Genomic DNA, 24,853 nt, shown 5'->3' with positions numbered 1-24,853 from the left:
CTGTTGAATGTTTCCAATGTCTTTATGTTTTGCTATACAATACCAAGCACTATTATCAATGGTCTAAAAGGTGAATCATAATTCTGAAACAAAACAAACCCAAAATATGCAGTGGTTGTGATATCTCATTTTCACTGAAGATTTTGATTAAAAATCCTGGCACGCTGACTTTTCTCCTTACAATGTGTTTCTTTTCTTGCAGCAGCTGATGGTTTGGGAAGTATAGCTATAGATACCACACAAATTAACATGTCAGTCACTGATCCAACGGCTTGGGCTACAGCTATGAATAACCTGGGGATGGTTCCAGTAGGACTAGCTGGACAACAGCTTGTGACAGGTAAGGTTTAAAAATTTAAGAGATCTCTCATACCATTCATGAATTCTTCGGGTCTTTAAAAATACATGGAATGACTTCTGAGGATATTATATTTTTATATTCTGAAAACATCACCTATGATTAATATCGCGTACTGTGTATTAGCCTCTTCTTGCAGTAGGTATATAATCCATATTATATTTTAACTTTTAATTTTTTTTATTTTGGAAAAGCCAAAACTCTTTGGGGAAATTAAACAACTAAACTGTCGATCCTTATGCTGGCTCAAGACCAGGAGGCAGGTCATGTATAAGAAACATTTGTTTCTGTCTCTGTTGAAGCAGGATGTCTTGAGGTTCTGCCAAGGAATAACCTAGGCTGGGAACTCTTGACCAGAGAAAGATTTTGAAGTTGTGTTAATTGGGCAGAAAATCATGAAGTCCGTTCAATTCTTATGCTCAGTTTATATTAGTGAAGTGAAGCTTTCCTATCAGGTTTGTACTTACTTACTTTCTGCCTGACTCCACAAATTGAATTTCAAGAGGTTATTCTTGTTTGATTTTGTTATTTCACTCATAGTTTGGGAGAGTGTTGCAGGGGATCGCTCATTCTAACAATAATAAAAATAATATTTTGAAACCAGCAATGTTCCACAGACAAGCCTGGACATATCAGACTTCATTGTCAACAGTAGAGGACTTAATAAAACTTCATTGCTCCTGTGAGGTAAAGAAAAATTATTTTTATGTGGATGGGTGCCCTATAGACACAAGCCACATGCCAAGCATATGACAGATCCCCTCCGGAAGCTGCATTGCCACTTCGGCTTAAGAAGAGCTGGGCAACATCTGGATCAGAGCAGCGTCCTGTCATGTCTGCGCCTGTCCATGTAGGCATGGCTGTGATGAGCCAGGTCATGATGTAAATCACTCTGCCTGCCTCACCGGGGATGCATGATTCTTAATTTTGGCCAAATATGTCCCCTTCTGAGACTGGGAACTGAGTGGAGCTGTGCCAGTTCACAGCTGATCGTCTGGCTCGGAATTACCTGGCTTACAGGCGGGTAAACTAAGCTGCAGGAAAGCTGGTTTATAATGAATCAGTCTCAAGCAGAGAGTTGAGCTGGTGGAGGCCATGAACTGATTCTCGGTCTTTGGCTTTAACCCCACGCTCCCAATTAAAAGAAACAAGCAAAGCCATCCGCTCCTGGAGAGTCAGTTCTCCTCGATGTTTTTATCAATGAACTGGACACAGGAGTTGAGTCCACATGAAGTTTGCTGATAATGCTAATTAGGAGGAGCTGTTGATTCCCGCGAGGGCAGGGAGGCCTAACACAGAGATCTGGGTAGATTGGAGCTCTAGGCAATCACCATCCGTATGACATTTAACCGGGACAAATGCAGGATTCTGCACCTTGGGACGATGTAATCCTGGATGTATGTGTGGATTGGAGGACAAGGGGCTGGAGTGCAGCCCTGCAGAAAGGGATCTGGGGTTTTGGGTTGATGGGAAGCTCTATGTGTCTCAACAATGTGCCCTGGCAGCCAAAAGGGCCAACCTGGGGTACATTAAGTGCAGTGCAGCTAACTGGTCAAAAAGAAGTGATTGTCCTGCTTTACTCAGCACTGGTGCAGCCCCACCTTGATTGCTGTGTGCAGTTTGGGGCTCCACAAGGTGAGAAGGATATAAAAATATTAGAGTGTGTCCAAAGGGAGGCAACACAGATGGTGAAAGGACTAGAGGGAAAGGCTGTAGAGGAGCAGCTGAGGATACTAGGTTTGTTCAGCTTAGAGAAAAGGCTGAGGGGAGACCTCATTGCTGTCTACAACTTCCTCATGAGGGGGAGCCAAGAGGGCGGTGCTGATCTCTTCTCTCTGGTGTCCGCTTTTAGGATGCAAGGAAATGCCTTAAGGCTGCATCAGGGGATGTTCAGATTGGTTATTAGGAAAAAGTTCTTCATCGTGAAGGTGATCAAGCACTGGAACAAGCTCCTCAGGGAAGTGGTCATGGCCCAAAGCCTGTTGGTGTTCAAGAAGTGTTTGGACAATGCTTTTCGGTATATGGTTTAACTTGTCCTGTGTGGAGTCAGGAGTTGGACTCGATGATTGTTGTGGATTCCTTCTAAATCAGGACATTTTATGTTTCTACGTGCTGGTGGGAAAACAGCTTATTCCATTTTCTGTTGAGGCTTTGCCTGCAGGTGCTGCACTCAACTTGAATGCAATTACCTCCAAACGTGAAAATACCCATATGTCAAAATCAGCTTCTGCTGCTTTCATTTATAAGCATCTCGGTTGCATATCCTGTGGAGGTTTGCCCACCTTTTTGTCTTCCCCTCTTCCTCTGTCTCTCCACTTTCGGTGTAAATTGTGTCCTCAGGTGTGCTATGCAATCCCTACATGGCAGCCTCACCTCATGTGCAATGCTTTTGCCCACAAGGGAGGATCTCCAGGACTTTATTTCATTGCCATCTCCCTACAGTAATTTCCAAAATTATGTGTATCACGTATTGTAGGAGTGTTGTACAGGTCAGTTGGTATTTGTTCAGCATTTTCAATGTGTGAAAGGTGCCATAAGTAATAAATATTAATTACTGAAGCGCTGCCTGATTTCTCTACGGGTGCAGAATAACTTCTTTGCTTTCCTTTTGCTTTCCTTTGTTTAAGACTCTCTTGTATTTTAAAGGTAAATAGGTGCTTTGACACTTCATTATATTTCCTTATGATTCATAAGTTTTTGACACATTTTCTTCATGGCAAATCCATAATGGCAAAACTACAATTTACCATGAAATGACTTATAGACTTATTTGCTATATTTACTGTGTCTGTATTCAATAAGAGTTTGCATCACCATGTTCTACTAAATATATAACTAGTCCTTAGCCCTTTCTGACTTTTTAATTTTTTTTGCTATTAATCCTAGTAACGAACTCATCTTTGTCAGCAGTCACATACTGCTTTTGCTACTGTCATCTGTGACATTTCTTGGAGATGAAAATGACACACCCATGTCCCAGTGTTAACTTTTTGTCTGTCTTTAAAAATTTATTTTGTTCTTTTTTTTTTTTTTTTTCCCCTGCCTTGATGACTGCTAGGAAAGCAGTAAGTAGTTTAGATTAATCTTGGAGAGAGCGTGATCTTTCCTGGATATCTTTACATAACCTGCCATAGTTTGAAATTTGGTGTATGGTACTCATCTATATCCTGACATCTCTCTTGGTTCTCTGATCTTTTAGTTTCCAAAGGACTTATCCGTTCACAGCCTTTCCTTCCCCAAACCAACCGGTTCCTAATTCCGAAATTGCACGGTGCTTTTGTTCCCTTAGGTATGGAGCCGGTATCATCTACTAAGTCTTTTTAAAGGTTTTTGATGTTTTTTTTCCCAACTGTTGTTAACTTCGCTGTTGTGTAACATGCTGGGATGCCTGCCTTGTAACAGTTATTCTCCCCACTTTGCAATCTGTGAAGCTCTTGCCTAGCCAGAGAGTTTGTTAAAATGACAACTAAAGCTTCTGCAACATCTGTCCAATACTCTTCTCACAGCCTGGGATGTAGGCTGTCTGGTCTTGGTAACTAATCAATTTTAAGCACTGCTAACCTTTTAATACCAGTTTAGATGATATCTGCACTCTATTTAATTCCTTATCTCCCAGTGCTGTAAAATTGGATTTTTGATCTGGGCAAATGTCAGAGTCTTTCATTTGTAAAGATGGATTCTTGTAAAATAGTTGTATAGTATCTCTTCTGTTTCTACATATGTTTTGCTTACACTTATTGTTATTCAGAAGCTTACCCTTTTCCATAATGTTTGGCTACTGCATTACATATACACTAACACATGCATTTATACATTATATATACATAATTCATACCATAAACTGTAGTTTAATAATGCATTCGTTAAAGTGTTAAAAATTGATGGGGAATAGTTATGGCTGAAAAATATTTTCATTCTAAACCTCCCCTTTCAGCAGGTTATAATTTTTTCCAAAAAATTGCCTTTTGGGCTGAAATTGCTCACAGCTGGTCTCAGCCCAGAGGAAAAAAGAATTCTGGAAAGGTTGGAGAAAATCTGCTAAACTGCTTTTGAATTATCCAAGCCTTAAAATTGCTGTTTTCTACACTTTGAGACTTTGAGAAAAATGGTCAGGTGAGAGGGGAAGGATAGTTTGTACTCCACCTTTTTGAGATCTGAATCCTCTTTGTGCACTCAGCAGCTCTGATTCAAGCACATCTTTCAAGTACATTCAAGTCTGCTGTTCTGTTACCTTTTAGGACCAGCAGAAAAATTCAGTGACCTTAGACCAGCTGAGAACGTTTTGTTATGCTTTTGCACTGGTACTTTTTAAAGGCAATTTTGGCATTGTTGAGTTCAGTGTTCTTATGCTTTCATTTGTTTGAGCAAATGGCATCAGATCACCTGTTTTCTAAAGGAAGACATCCTGCCAGGAGAATTATTTACTTCTCTGGTTTGGTTTGATTATTCTTTCACTAATGAACCATTGCCCTGAAAAACATGAAGCAATTTTGAGATGCTTTCCTCCAGAATGACTTAGATGACCTAAACATATGTTAGTCAAAAATGGTGTATGTCAAAAAGTTCCCTAATACAAATGAACATGAGGAGTGATACGTAAGTGGTAATTCTTTCAGACTTAGTCAAGCTCGTGCCCTGTGCCACATATTTGTGCTCTTACAGAGAAAAATAACAAAACACAGGGGCAGACATCCAAAATTAAAGTTATAGATCTGCCTAGAAGTCAATGATATGCCTGAAAACTGATGCCTTCTACTTATTCATGGGATAATTATCAAAGCCCACTTTTCCATGTAAGTCTGGCCAACATGCTTCAGCCTCAAGTTATTAAAATTTGCAATGGCCTCCAGTCCTATTTTTGCTAAAGTCAGACTTTGACCACTTGTACAAAATCGTAGTGAAATCAGAGACTAGGAAGCTTTGAAGCCTAACATCTTGCTTACCAAAAGGTATAGAAAAAATATACACCATTTTTGTGGCCTCGGGCATGTATTTTTTAGACACTGGAGGTTGTGAAATATTAGACACATCAACCTTTCTGTTTGTCCATTTGTCTTTGCTTTCCCCACACACATGTCTTTTGACCTGATTTCAGTGGAACATAGGATCTGCCAGTTCCAATCAGGTCGTCTCGCTCAGGATTGTGCTTTTGACAGTGTTGAGTATCAGATACTTCACAGGGAGAGATGTATGTGGCAAATCAGTGCTGAAGTGATTCTCCCTCTGATGGGCTCTCCTCTTGATGATTAATATATAGAATGGGGTTCCCCAAACTAGAGGTTATATTTCCAAATCAAGCCATAACTCCGCAAAACTTCACTTTCGGAAGCAGCACCTGTGACAATGAGGGGTTGCGAACCTGAAACTGCAACCCCAGAATTACTTTTTGCTAATAGAATAATTTGGGAAATTTCGATCTAGAGACTCCTAAATCCCAAGACACGAGGTTAAATATCACTCCTAGAATTTTATTAGCTCAAGACTTCCAAGTTTTTGGAGACATAATATTCAGACTCTTTCTTTTTTCAGAATGATGATTGTAACTAAAGGCAATCACTATATTCAGATTCCAGTTAGTGTCAAGCATTTTTCCATGTGATGGCCATATCAGGGGGACATCTAGCATGATGGCTTTTCCTTCTGCTACTACTCACTCAAGTATCTCAAGAGGTCACTGATTCCTATGCAAAGGAGAAGACCTAGGGATTATTCGAGAAAAATCAAGGGTGGGCTGAGACTTAAGAATTCTCTCACCAGTCTGCCTTGGCTATGGAAAAGTCCTTTAAGCTTCAGTGTCTTTCTACTGTGAAATAGAGGAGGTATGATTTATGAATTATTGTCAACTGCAGATCATCATATGCTGATTAAATTGTAGACATATCCCTCATTGTTCTGGTTGTGTACTATTTTTGTAACGTTAATGAAGAAAAATCAAATAAAGTAGGAAATCAAGGTATATTTGATTATATTCAGCAGTTCCCCAAAGAAAGACTGTACATTAAGCAGTGCTGAAGGCTCTAAGAAGTCAGCTGGCCAGAAGATTCCACCAACTCTTGTGTATATACTTGTTCTTCTGTGGCCTCTCCATTACTGAAGGCGTGGAGCCACTGATAATCATCTGGCAGTCTCATTTTGTTTTACCTGTGCTATCCCGTTACCTATTAAAGCTCTCTTTTTCTACGCTTCATTGCTTAGCCACTGAACCAATGTGCCAATGAGCACATAACTTGAATCATCCAAGACATGCCTAACAAAACACAGCTTCCTTTTATGTAATTAATACTTAGCTCCTATTAATAGATTACAGGTCCTATCCACAAAAGTTTTAAGGTGAGCCACTTGTATTATGACCTGAAGATAGTAACTTTTTTTTGGAAAAAATGCTTGAGCATCTGTAATTTGTGACTAAAGTTCAGCATGCTCCAGATGCAAGCTTTGAAGTGCACAGGCAGCTGGCGAAGGCGCTCCATGCACTCTTGTTCCCCTGCCCCTGTAAGCTGCAGACCAAAAGTAGCTGCTGGAAGAGTTCAGCAGCCTGGTGGCACGGCAGTGTGCAGCATACAGCATGTTTACCCTTGTTCTGAACGCTGCTCTGGCTTGACATCTGGCAGTAAAAGAAGATATAAAAAGACTTAATAAAATCTGCAGAGTTTTCCATAGATTTTGCAAAACCCTTGAGGTGACAAGGTATCTTCGGAAGGCATCTCTTCGGCTGTTATGGCTTCCCAACCTGTTTTATGCATTGTGTTTCATTAACAAGCCTGCCTATGGAGCAAGAGAAATCTAGTAAGGCATACTCTGAAGAAAATCTTACAATTCTCCAAATTTTATTCTAGTTCCTTCCTGCTTTTATTTTTATAGTCTTCACTACAGAAACATTGCATTTTTGTCAAGGGGAAAAGATTTACCATTTAAGTTATCTGAATGGCAAATCAGAATAATTAGAGAGGTGTGAAACATACTCTGAAGGATTAGAGTGAAGCTTGTACCCAGATAAAACTATGTATTTTTATTATCGAGACACAGGAGAGCAGCAAGAGTGAAAGAGAATAGGTACTGTGGGAATCCCAATATGCAGAGCCACTGGGAACATCTCTAAAGAAGTATTATATATTAGTGTAACAAGTAGTTTTTTTCATTGACCTGAAAAGTGCCTGCAGAGTTAATCACACTTTCTATCATGTGATTGTTACTCAAGGAGAATTCACACCAGGGGACATTAAAGTGCTAGGAACAAACACAGTCAGGTTACAACAGAAAAAAAAGAGAGAGATTTGACGGCCAGAGGAAATACGGCAGAAATTCTAAGTGTCTTTGACACTCTATTCAGGGTTAAGTGTGCCTCTTAGGTCATTCAAGTGCCTCCTCCATATTAGACCTTAATTGAGGCCAAAGATGAAGATAATGATTAAAATCTGTTCAACACTTGAAGATAAATAGTGCTTTTTAACATGGTATGAGGAGATGAATGTCCCAAATAAACACGACTCAGAGGTGAGCAGGGGTACATAAAGGGAATTACTAAGTGCAAAACTTGTGCTGTATGTGGAGTGGAAGGTTTTTCAGGAATATGGCATCTCTCTCTGTTGTTATACTTTTGTCCAGGCCAGTTAACCGTTTAGGAAAACAGACGGATTACTGTTTGGCATAACTCTTCTTAACTGTCTCAAAATACCAGAATAAATTCATGATGCAAGCCATATTGTTTGCATGTTTTGGCATTTTTTCTTTTTTTTTTTTTTAATTCCTGTTTGTTGGTAATTATAGCACCAGAAATCTGTTTGACATGTTTTTGTTTGAAGTTACAGTAAAGTAACATAAGGAAATATTTTTTTTTTGCAAAAGTTTTCCCCATCTTTTATCTCACTTTGGAAAGCCTCCATTCCCACTATTTTCCATGTGTTTGTTTATTCTAGACAAGAAAGGCCGTAAGTAATTATGAGCATCCCACTGCATAAAGTAAGAGAAGAGGCTGTTGGGAACCATTTGCTACTGGCTTTTCACTTCTGCTGGAGCACAGCTTTTCTTCAGCACTTTGCTTTCACACACCACTCCCCATGCAAGGATCCCAGGTTCCTGGGCTGACATGGGGAATCCAGTGTAACCCCTGTGTGTTATACAGTTTTCTGATGGGAAATTTGAGTTACTGTGGATAGAAATCAGCAGAAATAGCAAATTGACCACTTTAAATAATCAAAGTCAAGGTATGAATACCAGATCATGTATTTTCATGGGAAAAAAAGGCTTGTTTTATGGCAGAGTGTTTGAAGGCGACCTGCTGAGCGCAGTCATGGTCTGCAGGAGGCAAGGTGAAGACGATGCTACCTGAAGCCCTTAAGTCAAAGCTGTTTGCGGGTCGTGTAGATGGTCTGCAGATGGTCACAGCAGTCCTGAGAGGACTGTTAACTTGGTCCTTGTAGAGTGTTCTCAGGATGGCACAGACAGCAACACCTGGGGAAGTTGCAGAGCAAGACTTCCTTGGGAGGGGAAGACCTGAATATGAATGAATCCCCAAGCAGCCACCCCAAATCGAGGGCTATAAAATCTTTTGTTCTTCCCTAGACAGCCTCTCTCTTTGCCAGCATGGGCTAGGTTGACGCATAGAGCTTGGCTTCTGAAGAGCAAGCAAGAAAACTTGCTTTCTACATTTCACCTTGGGATGAAGGGCAAAAGCATGGGGTTTTTTCCTTTCTGCCACCTGTCCTTCAAATGCCCTTTGCTTATTACATGAGAATTAGGTCTCTCAAAGTGCATAAAGATGCACATCCCGTTCGCCGCAGGAGTCTGTGAAATATCAGCAGAGACAATCGGTGTGGAAAAATGTCTTTTGATGGTCGGCATTGAAGAAGAAAGTTGGGCTTCAGCGAGCCTAATCCCTGGGCGTGCGAGGGAGCTTGTAACATAGTACTTTGCTGATGTTGACTTTGGTCAGATAAACAGTGGATTTACCACACCTTCACATGCTCAGGTGGGGACAAATGATGTGCGTGACATCACCAGCTCTGAGTAATGTCTCTGTAATGGGAAGCAGCTGGTCGCTGGAGTAGTTCTGTTAGTGGACGTGGAGGTGAAAGATAATTAAACTTAATACCTACAATATGCTCTAATACTCTGCAGCATGTGTTTAGATTGTGTTCTTCCCAAATATTAAAGATATGCCATTACTGTGGCCTCATAAATTTAATAGGTCTGTTTGTATAACAAGGACAAATTTATCTGCATTTCCTGTATGTGCACATTTCTTATTCAGATTTTTTTTCTCCTAAAAAATGGTTCTCTTGACCCCAGCTGATTTTCCTTTATAAATAATCTTCTCCTCCTGACCACAATGCCTACATTATTTAGTAATTATTTGTTATTTCTGTTCAGGAAAGGCTTAGAGATAGAGAGCTCCAGTAAGTTAAACACTGCCTGAACACTTAAGAGTCAATCCCGGCCCAAATTGCACATGGTCTGTTTTCTTTCACTTAGATAAACGAGGTAGGTAAGGGACCACATGGAAACAGTGGGATAATACTGATTGGCATAAAAAGCAGCAGTGAATACGGAGCTGCCTGCCTATTGTGTAGATTTTTTTATAGGTATCTTGACACAGCAGTAATATGGTGGTAAGTGAAAAAGCGGTTTAACACTCTTTATCTGATATTCTGAGTCAGGCACTGAGAAACAGGCAAACTATTGTGCACATTAGAAACAGGCAGAGAATTCCTACCTGCTCTTCCTCTCTGACTGTGCTACTGTGATTTTTAGAGAAGGGTTGGGAAAAGGGACGTGAAAGAGCTTTGCTAGCATTTAGAGGAGACAGCACCGTGGGAGAAGGTGCAGATGTGCTTATTGACACTTTTTTGTAAAGATCTGGCAGCACGAGCTGTGTTTGAGAAGACACGTGTCCAGCCTGAAGTGGGTAGAGATGGCAAGTTATATGCTTCTCCAACTCTTTTTCTTCTTTCTGATATAACTGTGTTTCAAATTATTCATTTCACTAGAAATAAATGTTGAATATTATAACCAACCGCAGTGTTGAAGTTTTACCTTATTATTTTGAGCTGCATCTGTCAAATCTGTTTAACCCTTCTATTGGAAACCTCCTGTTTGGGACTTGATCTGTACTTGGACTTGCATGACTGAGCACTTTGCAGGAATAATCACTGAAACCTTCTTTTCTGGGGCCTTTTGATACCAATTTTGGCACCTCAAGCATACTTTGTAGAAGTATTTTTGAGACATCGCAGAATGCCCTACAACTTTACCTGCTGGAATAGCCGATATCATAAATAAATTAAATATTCTTTAAAATAAACTCACCAAAATTGAGAGGACAGGAAAGAGAGAAGTGACTGGGTATTATTTTCTTTTATTCCCTGATATTTAGTGTGTTTATACCCAAACACAATGCTGCTGTCCTTTAATGTAATAAACATCATAGTGTGCTTTTAATGCTTTTTGTAACCCCCTAGGGACTTAGAGAAGAGTCATGAGTTGTGAGAGGAGAGAGCTCGGATGCTGCACCTGGATTTTAGGACTGTGTGCAAATAGCAGGGAATGGGAATCTGCAGCTGAGCCACTCCAAGAGTAGCTGATCTAATAAATTGCCTATTGTAAATATTGCAGGGACCCTTTATGTTATTAGCCAGAATTCAGTATATGAAAATATCTCAAGTACCAGTACAAGTTCATTCTTGCTATTCACCATCCTCTGTAAAGTAAAATATCTTTTCCAGTTCTTCCTACATATGTTGCCTTTTAACTTTGTGTCCTTTTGTTCTGGTCTGTCTAATTACCTCAAGTAGATAATCACGCTTGATTTTATAATAAACCATGGCTGGTTCAGGCTTGTCATGACTGATTTATCGACTCCCAAGACTAAGGACTTTCAGCCTCAAGACTAAGATCATTTCTGGCTGCAATTCAAGGTGTTAATTCTGAACTTTAAAGTCTAAATGTGTTTTGGAAAGTGTCCTGTGTTTTCCCTTCAAAAAGAGCAAACATCCCGCATTTCTGTTGGTTTTTGTTGTTGTTGTCCGAGTGGAATTTAAGCTGGAAGTAAGAGAAAACAAATGCAAACCATCCAATTTGGCAGAAACAGTCTTGCATGCAATCATCATGACAATGATTGTCCTTTTGAAGGCAAGGGGGTTATTATGTATGAATGGAAGTTTCTGGCAGTGGGCCTTGAGAGGGAACATATAGCTCCTTGAAGGGTCCCAGCATATATTTCCCTATAACAAACTGCTTCAGCACTGCCTGATGGGGTGGCATGTGTCTCTACACACGTGCACGCCTTAGAAATGTAAAGGTGCAGCGCTAAGAAAACAAAATGATGATAGATAATGACTCAGATACACCATTTGGTGTCCCTTAAGGACTGCCTCTCTTCCAGTGTTTTACCTCAGCAGTTAAGCTCATAGGGGACATGAGAGCTAACCATCCTTCCAACTATTTATCCAGGGATTTGAGGACCCGAGTTCTCAGCGGAGGGATTTTTTTACCGCAGCTCTTTTAACAGACAGTTGTGTTCCTACCTCCCAGTTTCCTCTGTTCCCTGATCTCTAGTTTTCCATCAACAAAGTATTGGCATAGATTTGAATGCAATCTCTACAATGCAACAGACACCTACTAATGGGCATTGAAGTCTCTTAGCTACCTCAAGTCGTAACAGAGGGATCCCATTATTCTAAGGATCATGTAACAGAAACATTATCACACGTCTGCATATTCTAGCCACTCTTACTGTATACTGTAATTCTCCCTTCTTATTGCTAACAGGCATCAGGTTGTGGATCTAGTGGTATTTTCTTAGTGTTTTCTTGCTAGAATTCAAAGACAGTTTAGGTTTTCACTCATTTCCTAGGTTGTTCGCCTTATCCTAGCTCAATTACTTCACATTTTCCGATGCAGAATGGCATCTGGCCTCTGTGGGCCACGTTGCATGAGAGCCACCTCTCACTAGACCTGATTACATGACCTGTTATTTGTTGTGCTTCCAAGATTTGTTTCATCTGTTGCCTTGAGATACTGTATTTAATACCTCATCCACATATGTATATAGTAAGGATGAACTAAAAAAGTCCCCCAGAGGACTTTTTTTATCGCTCAACATGCTTTTATGACCGAAAGATGACAACCTGTCATAGTTTTCTTTTACGGTTCTGTTATAGATTGAAAATATCAGGAAAGTCCATGTTACTTGGCGGCTGCATATAAATAGAGTTTACAGGTTTGCAAGTACTGGCCGCTGTGCAAACTCGTTTGGGGATTTAAAGGGTAACAAACCTGTTTTCACTCTGGCATCAGTAAAATCCAGTAGTAAAAATGTTGCTGGCCAAATATTGTGTTTGGAGCCTTGATTGTCTCTCCTGGAGTTCCGGAGATGAACATAAGAGGAGAGAGTGATCTCAGGGTTAGACAGAGAGAGCCCCTCCATCAATAACACAGACCAGAATAGGACCCAGTTTCCCTCTTCCACTTGTAACAAGTCTGCAGAGCCAGCAGGAATAAAAAGTTATAATTTTTTTTGCTTGTGTTAGTAAAATAAAGAAAAATGAATCTGATCATAAAAGGCCAGGCTTCATCTGTCTTTTAGATTAGAAAACCCAGAAAACAAGCAAAAAAACCCATTATTTTCCATCACATATAATTAACCCCCTCATTTAATGCCCAGGCCCACTTGCAGCCAGTGCTGCCCTGACCTCGGAGACTGCGTGCCGATAGCAAATCAAGCCTTGCGAGTGCGAAGGGGAGGAGAAGCAGCAGGGTCACAGCGGGCTCCGCCAACGTACCTTTGCTCACGGAGCAAGGAAGCGAGTGCCGCACGTTTCCAGGAGCAGGCTGGACCCCTGCGAGCCTTCTGCAGGAGGGAAGATTCCTGGGTAAAAGTTACATTGCTTCTTGGATCAACTCATGTAGCTGGAAAAATACGCACCAGCCCTCTGGTGGTCTGAGGCAACCAGGAGACTAAAACTTTGTAGCAGACTGTAAAAAAGGTGAATTCAAACTTTTGCAGCACATTATAATTTCCCTGCCTTTATTATTCTTTTAATCTGCTCTAGGCATACTTATCTATTCCTTTACAGAATAACCACCGTGTCACCACTTCCTTTTTAATATTCCCTTCTCTTTTACAGGTGCCAACCAGCTTTTTTGTCTACCTGACTTAACATACCGAATTAAACTCAAAAGATATGCTCCCTACTTATATTTAGCTTGGAAGTTCACTGCTGCTGTCTCAGACCTGAACATGGGTTTTTCTTTTTTTTTCTGACTATACGGGCCTGTAAACATTGTCTTTCTTGTGACTTTCGACCATCACAGCTACAGCAATACTATTACAAATGTGTGACATTATTCTTAAAGTAGCCCAAATCCAGACCCACAGGATAATGTTCGATTTATGGCTGTAAGGAAAAGACCTCTTGTGTAAGATGAGTAGTCTTCTTCTACGGGAAAGACAACAATTTGAGCTAGTTTTTATATACAGAAGACTTTTTTATTTCTTTATTCTTTTTCTGTGCCTCTTAGTCATTAATCTCTCCTATGGAAACTTGTCAAATACTTTTGGAAATGGAAACAAATATGCTGCTTCCATACTTATTTTTCTTATCATTTATAACCACAATGTCTTAAAAAAAAGCTCCAGCTTCTCTTCCTGTGCTCCCTATCGCCTAAATCCCTTTTGCCTCATTCAAAATGGACTACCATTCCACTTCGGTCTGACACATTTTTCATCTTGTCCCTTTTGCAAGAGTTTTCTAGTCAATGGCTTTGGTGAAGTTTTCATGTGGTAAAACTCTTCAACGTTTTAAGCATGTCTAAACATCCCATCCTTGTCGGTAAATGTATTTGCTGTTGCTTGTATGCGTAGCCACTCGAGAACAGTTTATTTCTAATGTGATGACTTAACCAAAACAAGACTGTTAAGTTGCTTCTACAGTTCACAGTAAGTTTTCCACTAAGGCTGAGTTCAAAATTTAATTCCTTTTTATTGTTGATTTAATGAGGTACACCAGTAACTTCCCAGTAGTTGCTTTATAGCAAGGAAGTATGTTCAAGGTTACTGGGTGTGCAACAGCAGTGCCAAAGAAAAGAGTGTGATGACAGTAGGTTTCTGTCATAGCTTCTGGAAAGAAATAGGAATCTTCTTTGGGGGATGCAGAGATTACTGTGGGTGGGCTGAATCACTCTATACAATCTTCCTCCTTTTCCATGGGCCGTACGAGGAGGTAAAACAGCTCCTGTGTGAGGTGCTATGGTTAGATGTTTTGGGGCAGGTGATATGAACCTCTCTGAATCTATAGTGAGGTCCCGGGTTGGCATTATCTGCATTTCAGCTGAAAGTGAATTTCTACAATAAAGCTGCTGCTTTGTTTCTCAGTGAACAAAGAAATTCCTCACAAAAAGCTTCCTTATTCCCCGATATTAAATTAGACCCGGGATGAAAGTAGATTTCTGCTTCAGAACTAGAATTAAATTACAGAAAGCGTTCCTGGATTGTGTCATCTCAGAGTTGTCATGTTGTTGCAAAACAGGGGAAGAAGGAGAGAAAATTTCCATTTTCCTGAGCTCAGCCTTGCTTTGTAGATTTTAGATAATATCAGCCTTTGAATTAGGAATGTTGCTGTGGCATTTAGGCCCTTGCAAGATGTTGTGCTCATGGGAAGCTGCAGAAACTGTGCTCAGAAACAGATGGAGGTGGGCAGAGGACAGGTGAGGTTCTTCTCTCCCAGGAGCTACTGCTGGACCTATGTGACAAAGCTAGAGGGAACAGCTATGGGGGTGTGGGCGAAAGCTGGGCTACCAAATCCAGGCCACAGTGGTTGCTGAGAAGTTGTCAGGGAGGTGCATGAGCTGTTGAAGGGCTGTGAGAGACAGCCTTGTGCTTGCCGGCACAGCTTGTAGGGAAACCAACTTTCAGGTTCCAAACCCAGTATTTTGTGTATTTTGTTAATTAAGAAGTTGCGAATGATTACACATTACACGTTAGCAGTGCTGTAAAATGAATGTTTTGTGTGCATGGATAAGCTGAACGTGACTTTAGACATACACTCCGATGCCATTTCTCCACTAATTACATTTACAGTTTATAGCTGTCTGTAAGTAGAAGAGCTTACTATGCTGATATTTACTGATAGAAAAACTTTTCAAATCACCTTCCCAGCCAGATGTTCATAAACCAGCGTTTGACAGTTGCTCCATAAATCAAGTCAAGCATTTCATCATTGTTCTCTTAGGTGGCTCTTGCGTTTAAGCCTGTTTAGCTAAACACATACATTTACTTAAGATGAAGTGCAAAAATAACATCTGGAGATCTTCTTGCTGAAAGAAAATGCCAAAGGGTCTTACACAAGGATCAAGTAAATTTTATAAACTGTGGCTCAGGTTTTGGAATTTGAGCTGAATAAACGTGCTCTCAGCTTTTGAGAGGATCAAGGGCCAGTACTATTTAAATGTTCTTTTCACTTGCGTTGCACTCTGCAGGGAATGCGCTCTCACCAAAGCGTTCTTACATTTCTCATTCCATAATGAGTTTCTGTTTTCATCCTTGCCACCTGGGACCCTGGCACAGTCCTGCTAGTAGCAGTGGAGTCACACTGGTGGAACTGGATGCAAAGCTCAGTCCAAAATATTTATTTTAGAATATTCTGCTCTGCAGTAGACTGCGTTCAAAGGGGAATGTCAAAGAAGGAGTTGCTAGGTGTTTTACATTTTAATCTTTGCTTGTATCAGTCATCTCTCTTTTATCTCTCTTCTTCCTTTTCAAGGTAGATGAGATTCTTTCTCTCTCTCCTGGAGAGACTTTTTCTTTTTTTCCCCTACTCTTTTTCTTAGAATATCATGCTAATAAGCTGTGGTTTGCTCACCTTTCAAATCAGTGTTACTATGCATTTTAGCTTTGCTGAATATCAGTTTGGTTGCTTTGCTTTTTCATATTCAGTTCACAACGTGAAGGAGAATTCTGCTGAAATTTAACAAGCCTTAGGGAAAAAGATTCAGACAAGTGCAGTCAGATTTATAAAGTGGCAGATAAAGTGGGAAAGGCTTTGCATTACTTCTGCCACGTTGGGTGTTTTTTTGATGGATGGGCTATATCTCATCTGTGATTCAGAATGACGTCGATTCATGTTTTGAGGGGTACCATGACCATGGCTGTTCATGATAACATAAAACCTATAATCTGGAAATGCTGGTAAAGGTGGGTACAAAATAATAGACATGAATTCCTGGCCTAGGACCATACTTATTTTGTGATTTAATTCTCAGGAACACATCCTGCTTCATAATGTGAGACTGGCATTTAATCTGAGAAACCTGACTGTTTTGAGAATTATAGAAGGCAGCATGGAGCTGTTTAATGCTTAAATGACAACACAACACAGAGATGCTGGCCATAATTCTATCCGAAGTAGTATACTTTACTGTGAAGCTTGGACGAGTATGTTCTTGATTTAAATATCTGGAACTACAGTACCTGGTGAGAAAAATGAATCCTCTCAGTGCTGGAAGTCAGAGACCAAAGGAGCCAGTCGGAAACCTCTCCGAACTGCGTATTTATCGTTTGGATTTAAAGTGCGTGTGCTAGACTTAGAAAGGACCTTTCCTAACCCGGTCCTTCTGTCCCATTTCAGCAGTGCAAAGAAGTTATAAAGCTGCCTAAAGTGTGAAAGGCTGAAAATTCACCGGCGTGGCGAGGGTGATTGAGAGCCGGCATTATGCAGACCTGGGCAGCAGGGCACGTGGCCCATTAGCAGCCTTCGTTAAGTGCTGCAGCCCCACAAAACTCAAAACTGTCCTGAGGCCACTTCAGCACAAATGGAAGGACAAAGCAGTCACTGGCAGTCCCAGGTGCTAAAAGCCTCTTCTCTAAGCTCCCCTGAATACAGCTGTAGTACAGCTGAGAACATGACCCGCCGAGCTAAACAGTTCAGCTGGTGTGAAAAAAAAAACCCAAAAAAGCACTAATCTACTGACTCTAGTGAATCCAGCCAGCCCAGCTGCATGGGCTACATCCAGATTTTATGCCATCCACCCCATGCCAACTGATGCCAGCTGATGGCACTGCCAGTCACAGTCCCTTCTCTCCCACAAGCAGCCCCTCAAAGGCCCTTTCCTGTGCCCATCACCGAAGAACACGGTGAGCTGAGCTGCTCCTGATGGAGAGGAGGGCAAGGGAGGGTACGGGTAATATGATCATCTCGGACCTGCTCTCTCTTTGGCCCTGGGGTACCTGCAAGAATCTTCCATCAGTTGCCTGGTCCTCACATACTGGTTGCAAAAGCTGGTTTCTGCCTCCCTGGTTAAACCGGTGTTGTAGGTGAGCCAGCAGCTGGTTCAGAGTGGTTTGATACATTCCTGGTCATAAAATCATAGGATCATAGAGTCTTTGGTTTGGAAGGGACCTTTAAAGGCCATCTAGTCCAACCCGCCTGCAAGGAGCAGGGACAGCTTCAACTAGACTGTGTTGCTCAGAGCCCCGTCCAACCTGGCCTTGAATGTTGCCAGGGATGGGGCATCTACCACCTCTCTGGGCAATCTGTGCCAGGGTTTCACCACCCTCATTGGGAAAAATTTCTTCCTTATTGCTAATCTAATTCCACACTCTTTTAGTTTAAAACCATTATCCCTTGTCCTTTTGCAACAGGCTCTGCTAAAAAGTCTGTCCCCATCTTTCTTAGAAGCCCCCTTTAACTACTGGAAGACTGCAATTAAGGTCTCCCTGGAGCTGCCTCTTCTCCAGGCTGAACAAGCCCAACTCTCTCAGCCTCAGGAGAGGTGTTCCATCCCTCTGACCTTTGTGGCCCTCTTCTGGACTCTATCCAACAGGTCCATGTCTTTCATGTGCTGAGAGCTCCAGAGCTGGATTGAGGACTCCAAGTGGGGTCTCACCAGAGGGGAGTAGAGGGGCAGCATCACCTCCCTCAACCTGCTGGCCACGCTGCTTTGGATGCAGCCCAGGAGACAGTTGGCCTTCTGGGCTGTGAGCACACACTGCTGGCTCATGTCCAGCTTTTCATCCACCAGTATCCCCAAGTCCTTCTCAGCAGGACTGCTCTCAATCCCTTCATCCCCCAGCCTGTACTGGTACTGGGGGTTGCCCTGACCCAAGGGCAGGACCCTGCACTTGGCTTTGTTGAACCTCATGAGGTTCACACAGGCCCATTCCTCGAGCTTGTCCAGGTGCCTCTGGATGGCATCCCACGCCTCAGGAATGTCAACCACACCACTCAGCTTGGTGTCACGATGTATCTTCCTGCAGATTAGTCTGAAAAGTTTATTTCCCTTCAAAACTCCAGCAGAGTGGAGATGTTTCAAATGAAATGTCCAATGATCAAAAAAAGCTAAAATTTCAGAACTTTGCAAACCTCTCCTAGGATTGGCATAAAAAATATTTTTCTCCATAAATGAGAGGAGAGACAAGAATAGCAAAACTTGGGAAAAATCTTCTTGCTGTCTCTGTTACTCTCCATGTTCAGTTGCTGGAAAAATCACAGGCAGAACACACGGGCAAGACCCAATTAGCTGCTGCAGACCTGACAGGCTTTTAGGAGAATCAAGCCGCTCAGACAATGTTCTGATTTAACCACTCTGATCTCAGCAAGTGTCACAAGGTTAGATTCGTCCTCGCTGGCTAAGCTGGAAACTTCGCATACTGAAGGCAAAAAGAGCATAGAAGTAGAAGGCAACTTTAGGTTTCAAGTTTTAAAAAGCTGGAACAAATAAATTCAAACATTGACAATAGCTCAGCTCTTTCTGCTTTAACTCTTTCCTTCGTTGCAGAGCGGAGGCTTGAACTTAGTCTGGCACATTCATGGAAGATGTAATCCTTTGTGATTTCAGCTGGTAAAGCCAAAAATAGATCAATTTTTCAGAGTATCAGTGAATATAATTTTATTCAAAGACATAATTTGCCTGAATTTTTGTGTAGAGTTTAAAGAGAATGGCAAATATTAATGCTACAGCATGAAGGCTTTTCACCTCTGAAATATTACATCCTTGATCCAAAGTTTGGAGGGGCTACAACTGCCAAGAGAAAACACCAAATTTTTTAACAGGAAATAAAAAAAACGAGTATTTTTCTCCGGCTCTGTGTGTGCAGCAGTTGAATTGTGCAGACTAAAATTTTCCAGAGTATTTCAGCCTCAGGCAGATATTCGACGTGTAAAATTTCAGCCCAAACTGTTAATGATTGGCAAAGCTAAAAGCAACTGACAACAGACTGTTGTAATAGGAAGTGTCAGATAATTTTAATAATAGATGACCTTAGCAGCCCTGCCTCCTTTTTTATCATTTTGAACACTTTTGTTGTCTAAGGCCTATGGTGTGTTTCTCTTTGTGGTTTTGTCTGTATTTCTTTCTTTCTTTCTTTCTATTTTAATTCTGATAAGGTCTTCCTTCAGTTAAGTTTTACATAACATGGAGTTCCATGGGAGTAATTGCTTGTTGCAATTAAGAAGTGTTTCTGCCTACCTGTTCTTCATTTACAACATCTTTATTTATTTCACTGAAAGCTTCCCGGTTTTGTATGATGGAGCAGAGACCACAGAACCTGCCCACCTACCTCCTTTGTAAAATTCATGAGCTTTGTAATGCTCCTACACAACTGCCTTTTCTCCCCAGTGAGCAATCCAAGGCTTTTTCAGCGATGGCTCCTATGAGCTGCTTTATAATGTTCCTGATGATACTCATTGTCCTATTTTTGCTGTGCTTTTGTATCGCTTGGGGAGAATGGGGTGAATAATTCAGAACATGGTATGCCAGGTGAGAGTCTGGCTTTTCTAAGAGGCTTTCGGTATTTTTCCCATACTTTTTTCTCTTGTCCCTTATCCAGGCTCACCTTTAATTGGCTTCCACGGCCCCTTTGATGCAGTGCCACACTGCCAGATCCTTACCGCGTGAGCCGTTCAGTCCATTCTCTGCAAAGACCCTCATTTGGGATTTGTTAGCACTGACAACCGTGTGCCCAGCTGCCTTCCTTGTGTTTCGTTCCTCTAAAATGTGTCTTGATGTATATATTTTTTCAGGCAAATAATTGCACGTCATTTGCGGGGTTTGCTGTATCATTACTCACTCTCTTTTCACTGCCATTATCAACACGTTACCTCCAATAACACTGCTCATCTGAGATGGAAGGTGCTTGTTTGCTCCTGTTCTTGGTTTTCATGTCTCTTTGGCCAGCTTCTGATCTGTATCAGTCAGGACAAGACTTTGCCTCTCACTTTATGCCTGCACAGTTTATTTGACAGCCTCTTGTGAAGTACCTTATCAAAGACTTTTTGCAAGCTTAAGTAATTACAGACTATTTATTGAGCATTCCTCAATTTTGTTGCATTTATTGTACATTGAATGCCCAATACGACTACACCTTTTTCCCCCAATACATTTGCATGCTGCAAGTTTTGTATGTTATTTTATATTGCCCCACTACTAGAGAATGTAGTTTAACATCTTTTCGAAAAATGCTTGACAAAGCCTCTGAAGGAAGTTTGGGTTATTTTGGTTTTTTTTTCCATATTTGTAAAAGATGTTAAAAATATATTAAGAACAATACTATCATGTACCCTTAAATTGAGAATCGTCATTCTGCCAATTTTCATCCTGGAACATATTTTTATGGTTGATGTACAAACCTCTGAAAAAAATGGTTGATAACAACACTATTGACAGAACCCTAGCTGTGTAAGTGAACATGGTGAGGCAAAAGAAGCATCTTAATGTGGATAATGTTTTCCAGCCCATAAAAGTTACTAAGAAATGTATTTCCCCTAAAAATGGGATAAAGAATCATTATAATTTGAAGCAAAGTCTGTCTGACATAATTTGGTTTCATCTTTAATTAAAAAAAAAAAGATACTTCTTAAAATAATGAATGTTTCTTTTGTTCTTGGTGTTTATAAACTTGCATCTTTTTTGAAAGAATTGTCAAGAGTCACATGTAGAGGGTTCTGATAATAAATTTCAAATACCAGAAAGACTAATTTAATTTCTGAATGGTGGGCTTGGTTCTCTGTGTGAGCGTGTGTGAAATTGCTATGCCTTTAGTTCACTGCAGATTAACCCTTGGTGCAGGCTGCCAGAAATTACAGATGAAATTTTCTAGCAGCAAGAATTTTAAGTTTCAAGTTTTTCACACAACCACTGATTTAATTTAAATTACAATGTATTATGCACAAGAGATGCAAAGCCTGGTTTCTTCCTTAATCGGGATACAAGTTGAACTAATTTTGTGCACAGTGTCTTATTCTTCTTCGTGAAGTATGCTGTCCATTTATAAAGACTCCTGATTTCTTTTCAAACAAGATCTTTTCCCTGTTAAACTGGATAATGAAATATGATGCTGTAAGAATATTGTCAAGATTGCTACTTTTTAAGGCAAAATATAACCCTTTTTTTTTTGACGATGAAAGACAGCCAGGAGCAATGCCTGTATTTTAAGCTATTTTGGAGGTAAGAGATGCAAGTGTTCTTGGAGAGATTCCTACCTCCTCCTGTAAGCATTTCTCATCTTGTTAGTCCCTTTTTTGGTGAAGAACATGATGAGACACTTGTGTTTGTTAGGAAATAAAAGCTATGTCATAATAAACTCCTTGACAAGACACAAGAGCTTTCTAAGATTTTGTGATAATGTTCTAAGATTTTTTTTTTCCCCCTCAGTTGATTTGGAAGTTTCTTTTTTACCCATCTTATTTTCACTTCTTTTCTTGAAGACTTCAGGCGATGCTGTGATTAGGCTACCTAATGACTGGCCAGAGAGCCCCAGCTGTTTGATATTTGGCACGGTGTTCTCCACATGCTCAGCGCTGGTTTATTATTAGTTGAGACGTGCATTTTCCCTTGCTGTGAGAGACAGGAGAGATGGAAGGAGTCACTGGGGGCCAAAAGCATTAACCCAGTTCTGCTCACTGCCCTGCACAGCTCCCAGAGTAACTTAAAAGAACCTCAGGATGATTTAACCCATCCCAGCTGGCTGTCCCTAGGCTATTTGCCAAAATCAAGGATTATTAGTCCGCACCGTTCCATTGATAATGGCTCTGGTACTGAGGCCCTGGGGATGGAGGCCTGCAGAGCAGCTGGCTACTCCGGCATCTCTAGCTGCTGATGACCTTCCTTGTACTAGAGATAAGCCCAGATGGTGAGAGAAGGGTTTTCGGCTCTGTGGGAGATGCAAAAGGAATGGAGATGAGCTGAAAAAGCTAGTCATAATGTTATAATTATTGTACTTGTGCTAGAAAACTTTACGGTTGTGATCCAGATGTCAAAGGACACAGAAATATCTGTCTAAGTCTGCTGAAAGGCTGAAATAACAGTTTTCAGACATACGGACTACCCTTATTTACCTTAGCGTGACGCATGCTCTCCTGACACTGTTTTAATGTCAAGCCTCTTCTAAATTGGTGAATGGAATAATTACTGTACTTAAACAGCATGTTGAAGAAGGGGAATTGTTTTATTATGAAGTTAGGGGTATCCCGTTTGGGATTTCTCTACCAGTCATGAAGAGTACTTCAGTTACCACCATTGCCGGCCATTTGACCACTGAGTTTGGCTGCTTAAAATAGGCACTTCAGAAAGCTGAGAGGGCCCTTGTGCTTATATCATCAAGATCTAAAACCAATCAGCCAGATTCATAGATGGAAAGGGAAGTTGAAGCATTATCCTGAATTGCAGTGAATGCATCACAAAATATTCAAACCCTGAAAAATTTGAGAAGAGAAGGTCAAAGGAAGCCTTAGCTAATGAAGAGTTATTTCAAAAACTATCATTCTAAATACTTTTAGCTCAAGCACAGTATTACATTCATGAACTTACCAGCTGCAGATCAAGACAATACTAACATGTGGAAGCTTATAGCTTATATTTATTTTATCTTGTCTATTTCTTTGTTTGTGTTTGAGAACACAGGTCAAAACACAGGTCTAACGCTGGAAAGGATAAAAAAAATCTCCTGTTTCATAAGCAACATACACCATTTTTGCCTAGCACATTTTTTTACCGTTTCTTCTGGCAGTTGTCTAGCTACAAACTGACGGCGTTGCAGATAGTCAAAAGCTGAAGGTGTTCTGGGTTATCCAAAGCTGGAGGAGAGATGGTTGCCTGGGCACTGTGGCTCAATTCCATGGTTGTCTTTGCCATTTTTCTTCTTTTGAATGTAGAAGGAGTCATACTTTGGATGGTACTTTCTGTTCTCTTGGTTTGTATGACTTTCATCCCATACTCCTCAACGCAAAATGCTTGACTCGTTGCATCTGATTTTACATCCTTTGTCATCTATGTCTATGCGCAAGCCCTCTTGTCACCGCAGCTCACTCTTTTCCTCCCCTCATGGCTGCCCAGTCCTCAAGCAATACCTGGCTGTGACACCTGTGAACTAACCCTTCTGCTGTGGATGGAGATACGCTGCCCGTGGCCTGAGCCTGGCGTTAGCTAAGATACCTCCTTCTGTAAACCAGCTTCATGGTTTCTCATGGTCCTGAAGAGCTGTAGCAACGCTCTGTATTTGCAGCGAGAGCGAAGCAGAGGAATGTTTTCAGTTTGCTGAGGTGCTAGACGGCTTTTAAAGCCAAAATGTAACAAAATAACTTTGTCATAGTGCATTGGAGTTTAATTAAGACAGCTCTTTTTCTAGACACTCAGGAGCGTTACTTGCCACTATCAACTCTGGCTTCTTTTCAGATCATGTTTTATGTAGCATGGTATTTCTCAAGATAGCTTTCTTGGTTAATTCTTAACCAATAAACAGATTATTAATTCACCAAGTACCATTTTATTACTTACTCAACAGTTAGTTAACCAAATTCAAATCCAACATGTATTCTGCCCATGCACAGAGCATTCAAATATTGTCCTACAAGTTACTGCCATAAACTGTATGGAGGTCAAACAGCTCTAGTAGAGGGTAATACAAAACACCAAGATTTCTTGCTGCATTCATTTATAGACAGCAAATCTTTACTACACCTAGTATACTTACCCTCCTTCCAGTAGTCTGTGGGTTAAATATATGATGGTTTTAGGAATTTGGACCCTACCATTTAAATGTTTTAACATGAAAGAAACTCAGAAAATAGTACCAGGAACATTACAGTTTAAGTCTCTCTTACTCCTGTTTACTTAGGTGTTTAAAGGAGAAGCATGCACATAGAATAACTTGGTTAAAAATTTGAAATATCGTCACTAAAGATTTTCCAGCTGGTTTCACAGGACAACTTTCTGTCATCTCCAGTAATGACACCAAGAGAAATACATCGCCTGCAATGAAGGTCATCAGTATTTTCATCCAAAAATAAAGCTGAAGGAGACACAAAACTTCCTCTGTCTTAGGAAGCCCATGAGCTGCAGAGTGTTGGAGATTGGGAGATCATCATATGGACTGTCCTCTTCTGCTACTAAGCACAGTTCTGGATTTGCTGTTAGAGGCAGGTTTCTGGGCTAGAGGGCTAGGAAGGATCCTTTAGTCTGACAGAGCCCAGTTTTTCTTGTGTTTCTGTGAGAACTTACCCATGC

At 40.8% G+C, this 24,853-nt stretch overlaps 1 protein-coding gene across 1 annotated transcript in view; it reads left to right on the top strand.

Annotated features, from left to right (window-relative positions):
- Positions 1–234: 234 nt before the first annotated feature.
- The window catches only part of ENOX1 (ecto-NOX disulfide-thiol exchanger 1), a 143,836-nt gene continuing 119,217 nt past the window's right edge, over positions 235–24,853 (top strand). The window contains exon 1 of the mRNA XM_082013807.1: positions 235–340. Coding sequence (XP_081869933.1) covers positions 250–340 — 91 coding nt within the window. The 5' untranslated portion in view covers positions 235–249. The remainder of the gene's footprint in view (positions 341–24,853) is intronic.

Source organism: Phaethon aethereus, assembly GCF_964289735.1.
Source record: "Phaethon aethereus genome assembly, chromosome: 1".
Classification (NCBI taxonomy): domain Eukaryota; kingdom Metazoa; phylum Chordata; class Aves; order Phaethontiformes; family Phaethontidae; genus Phaethon; species Phaethon aethereus.
This window is presented reverse-complemented; position numbering and strand designations above follow the sequence as displayed.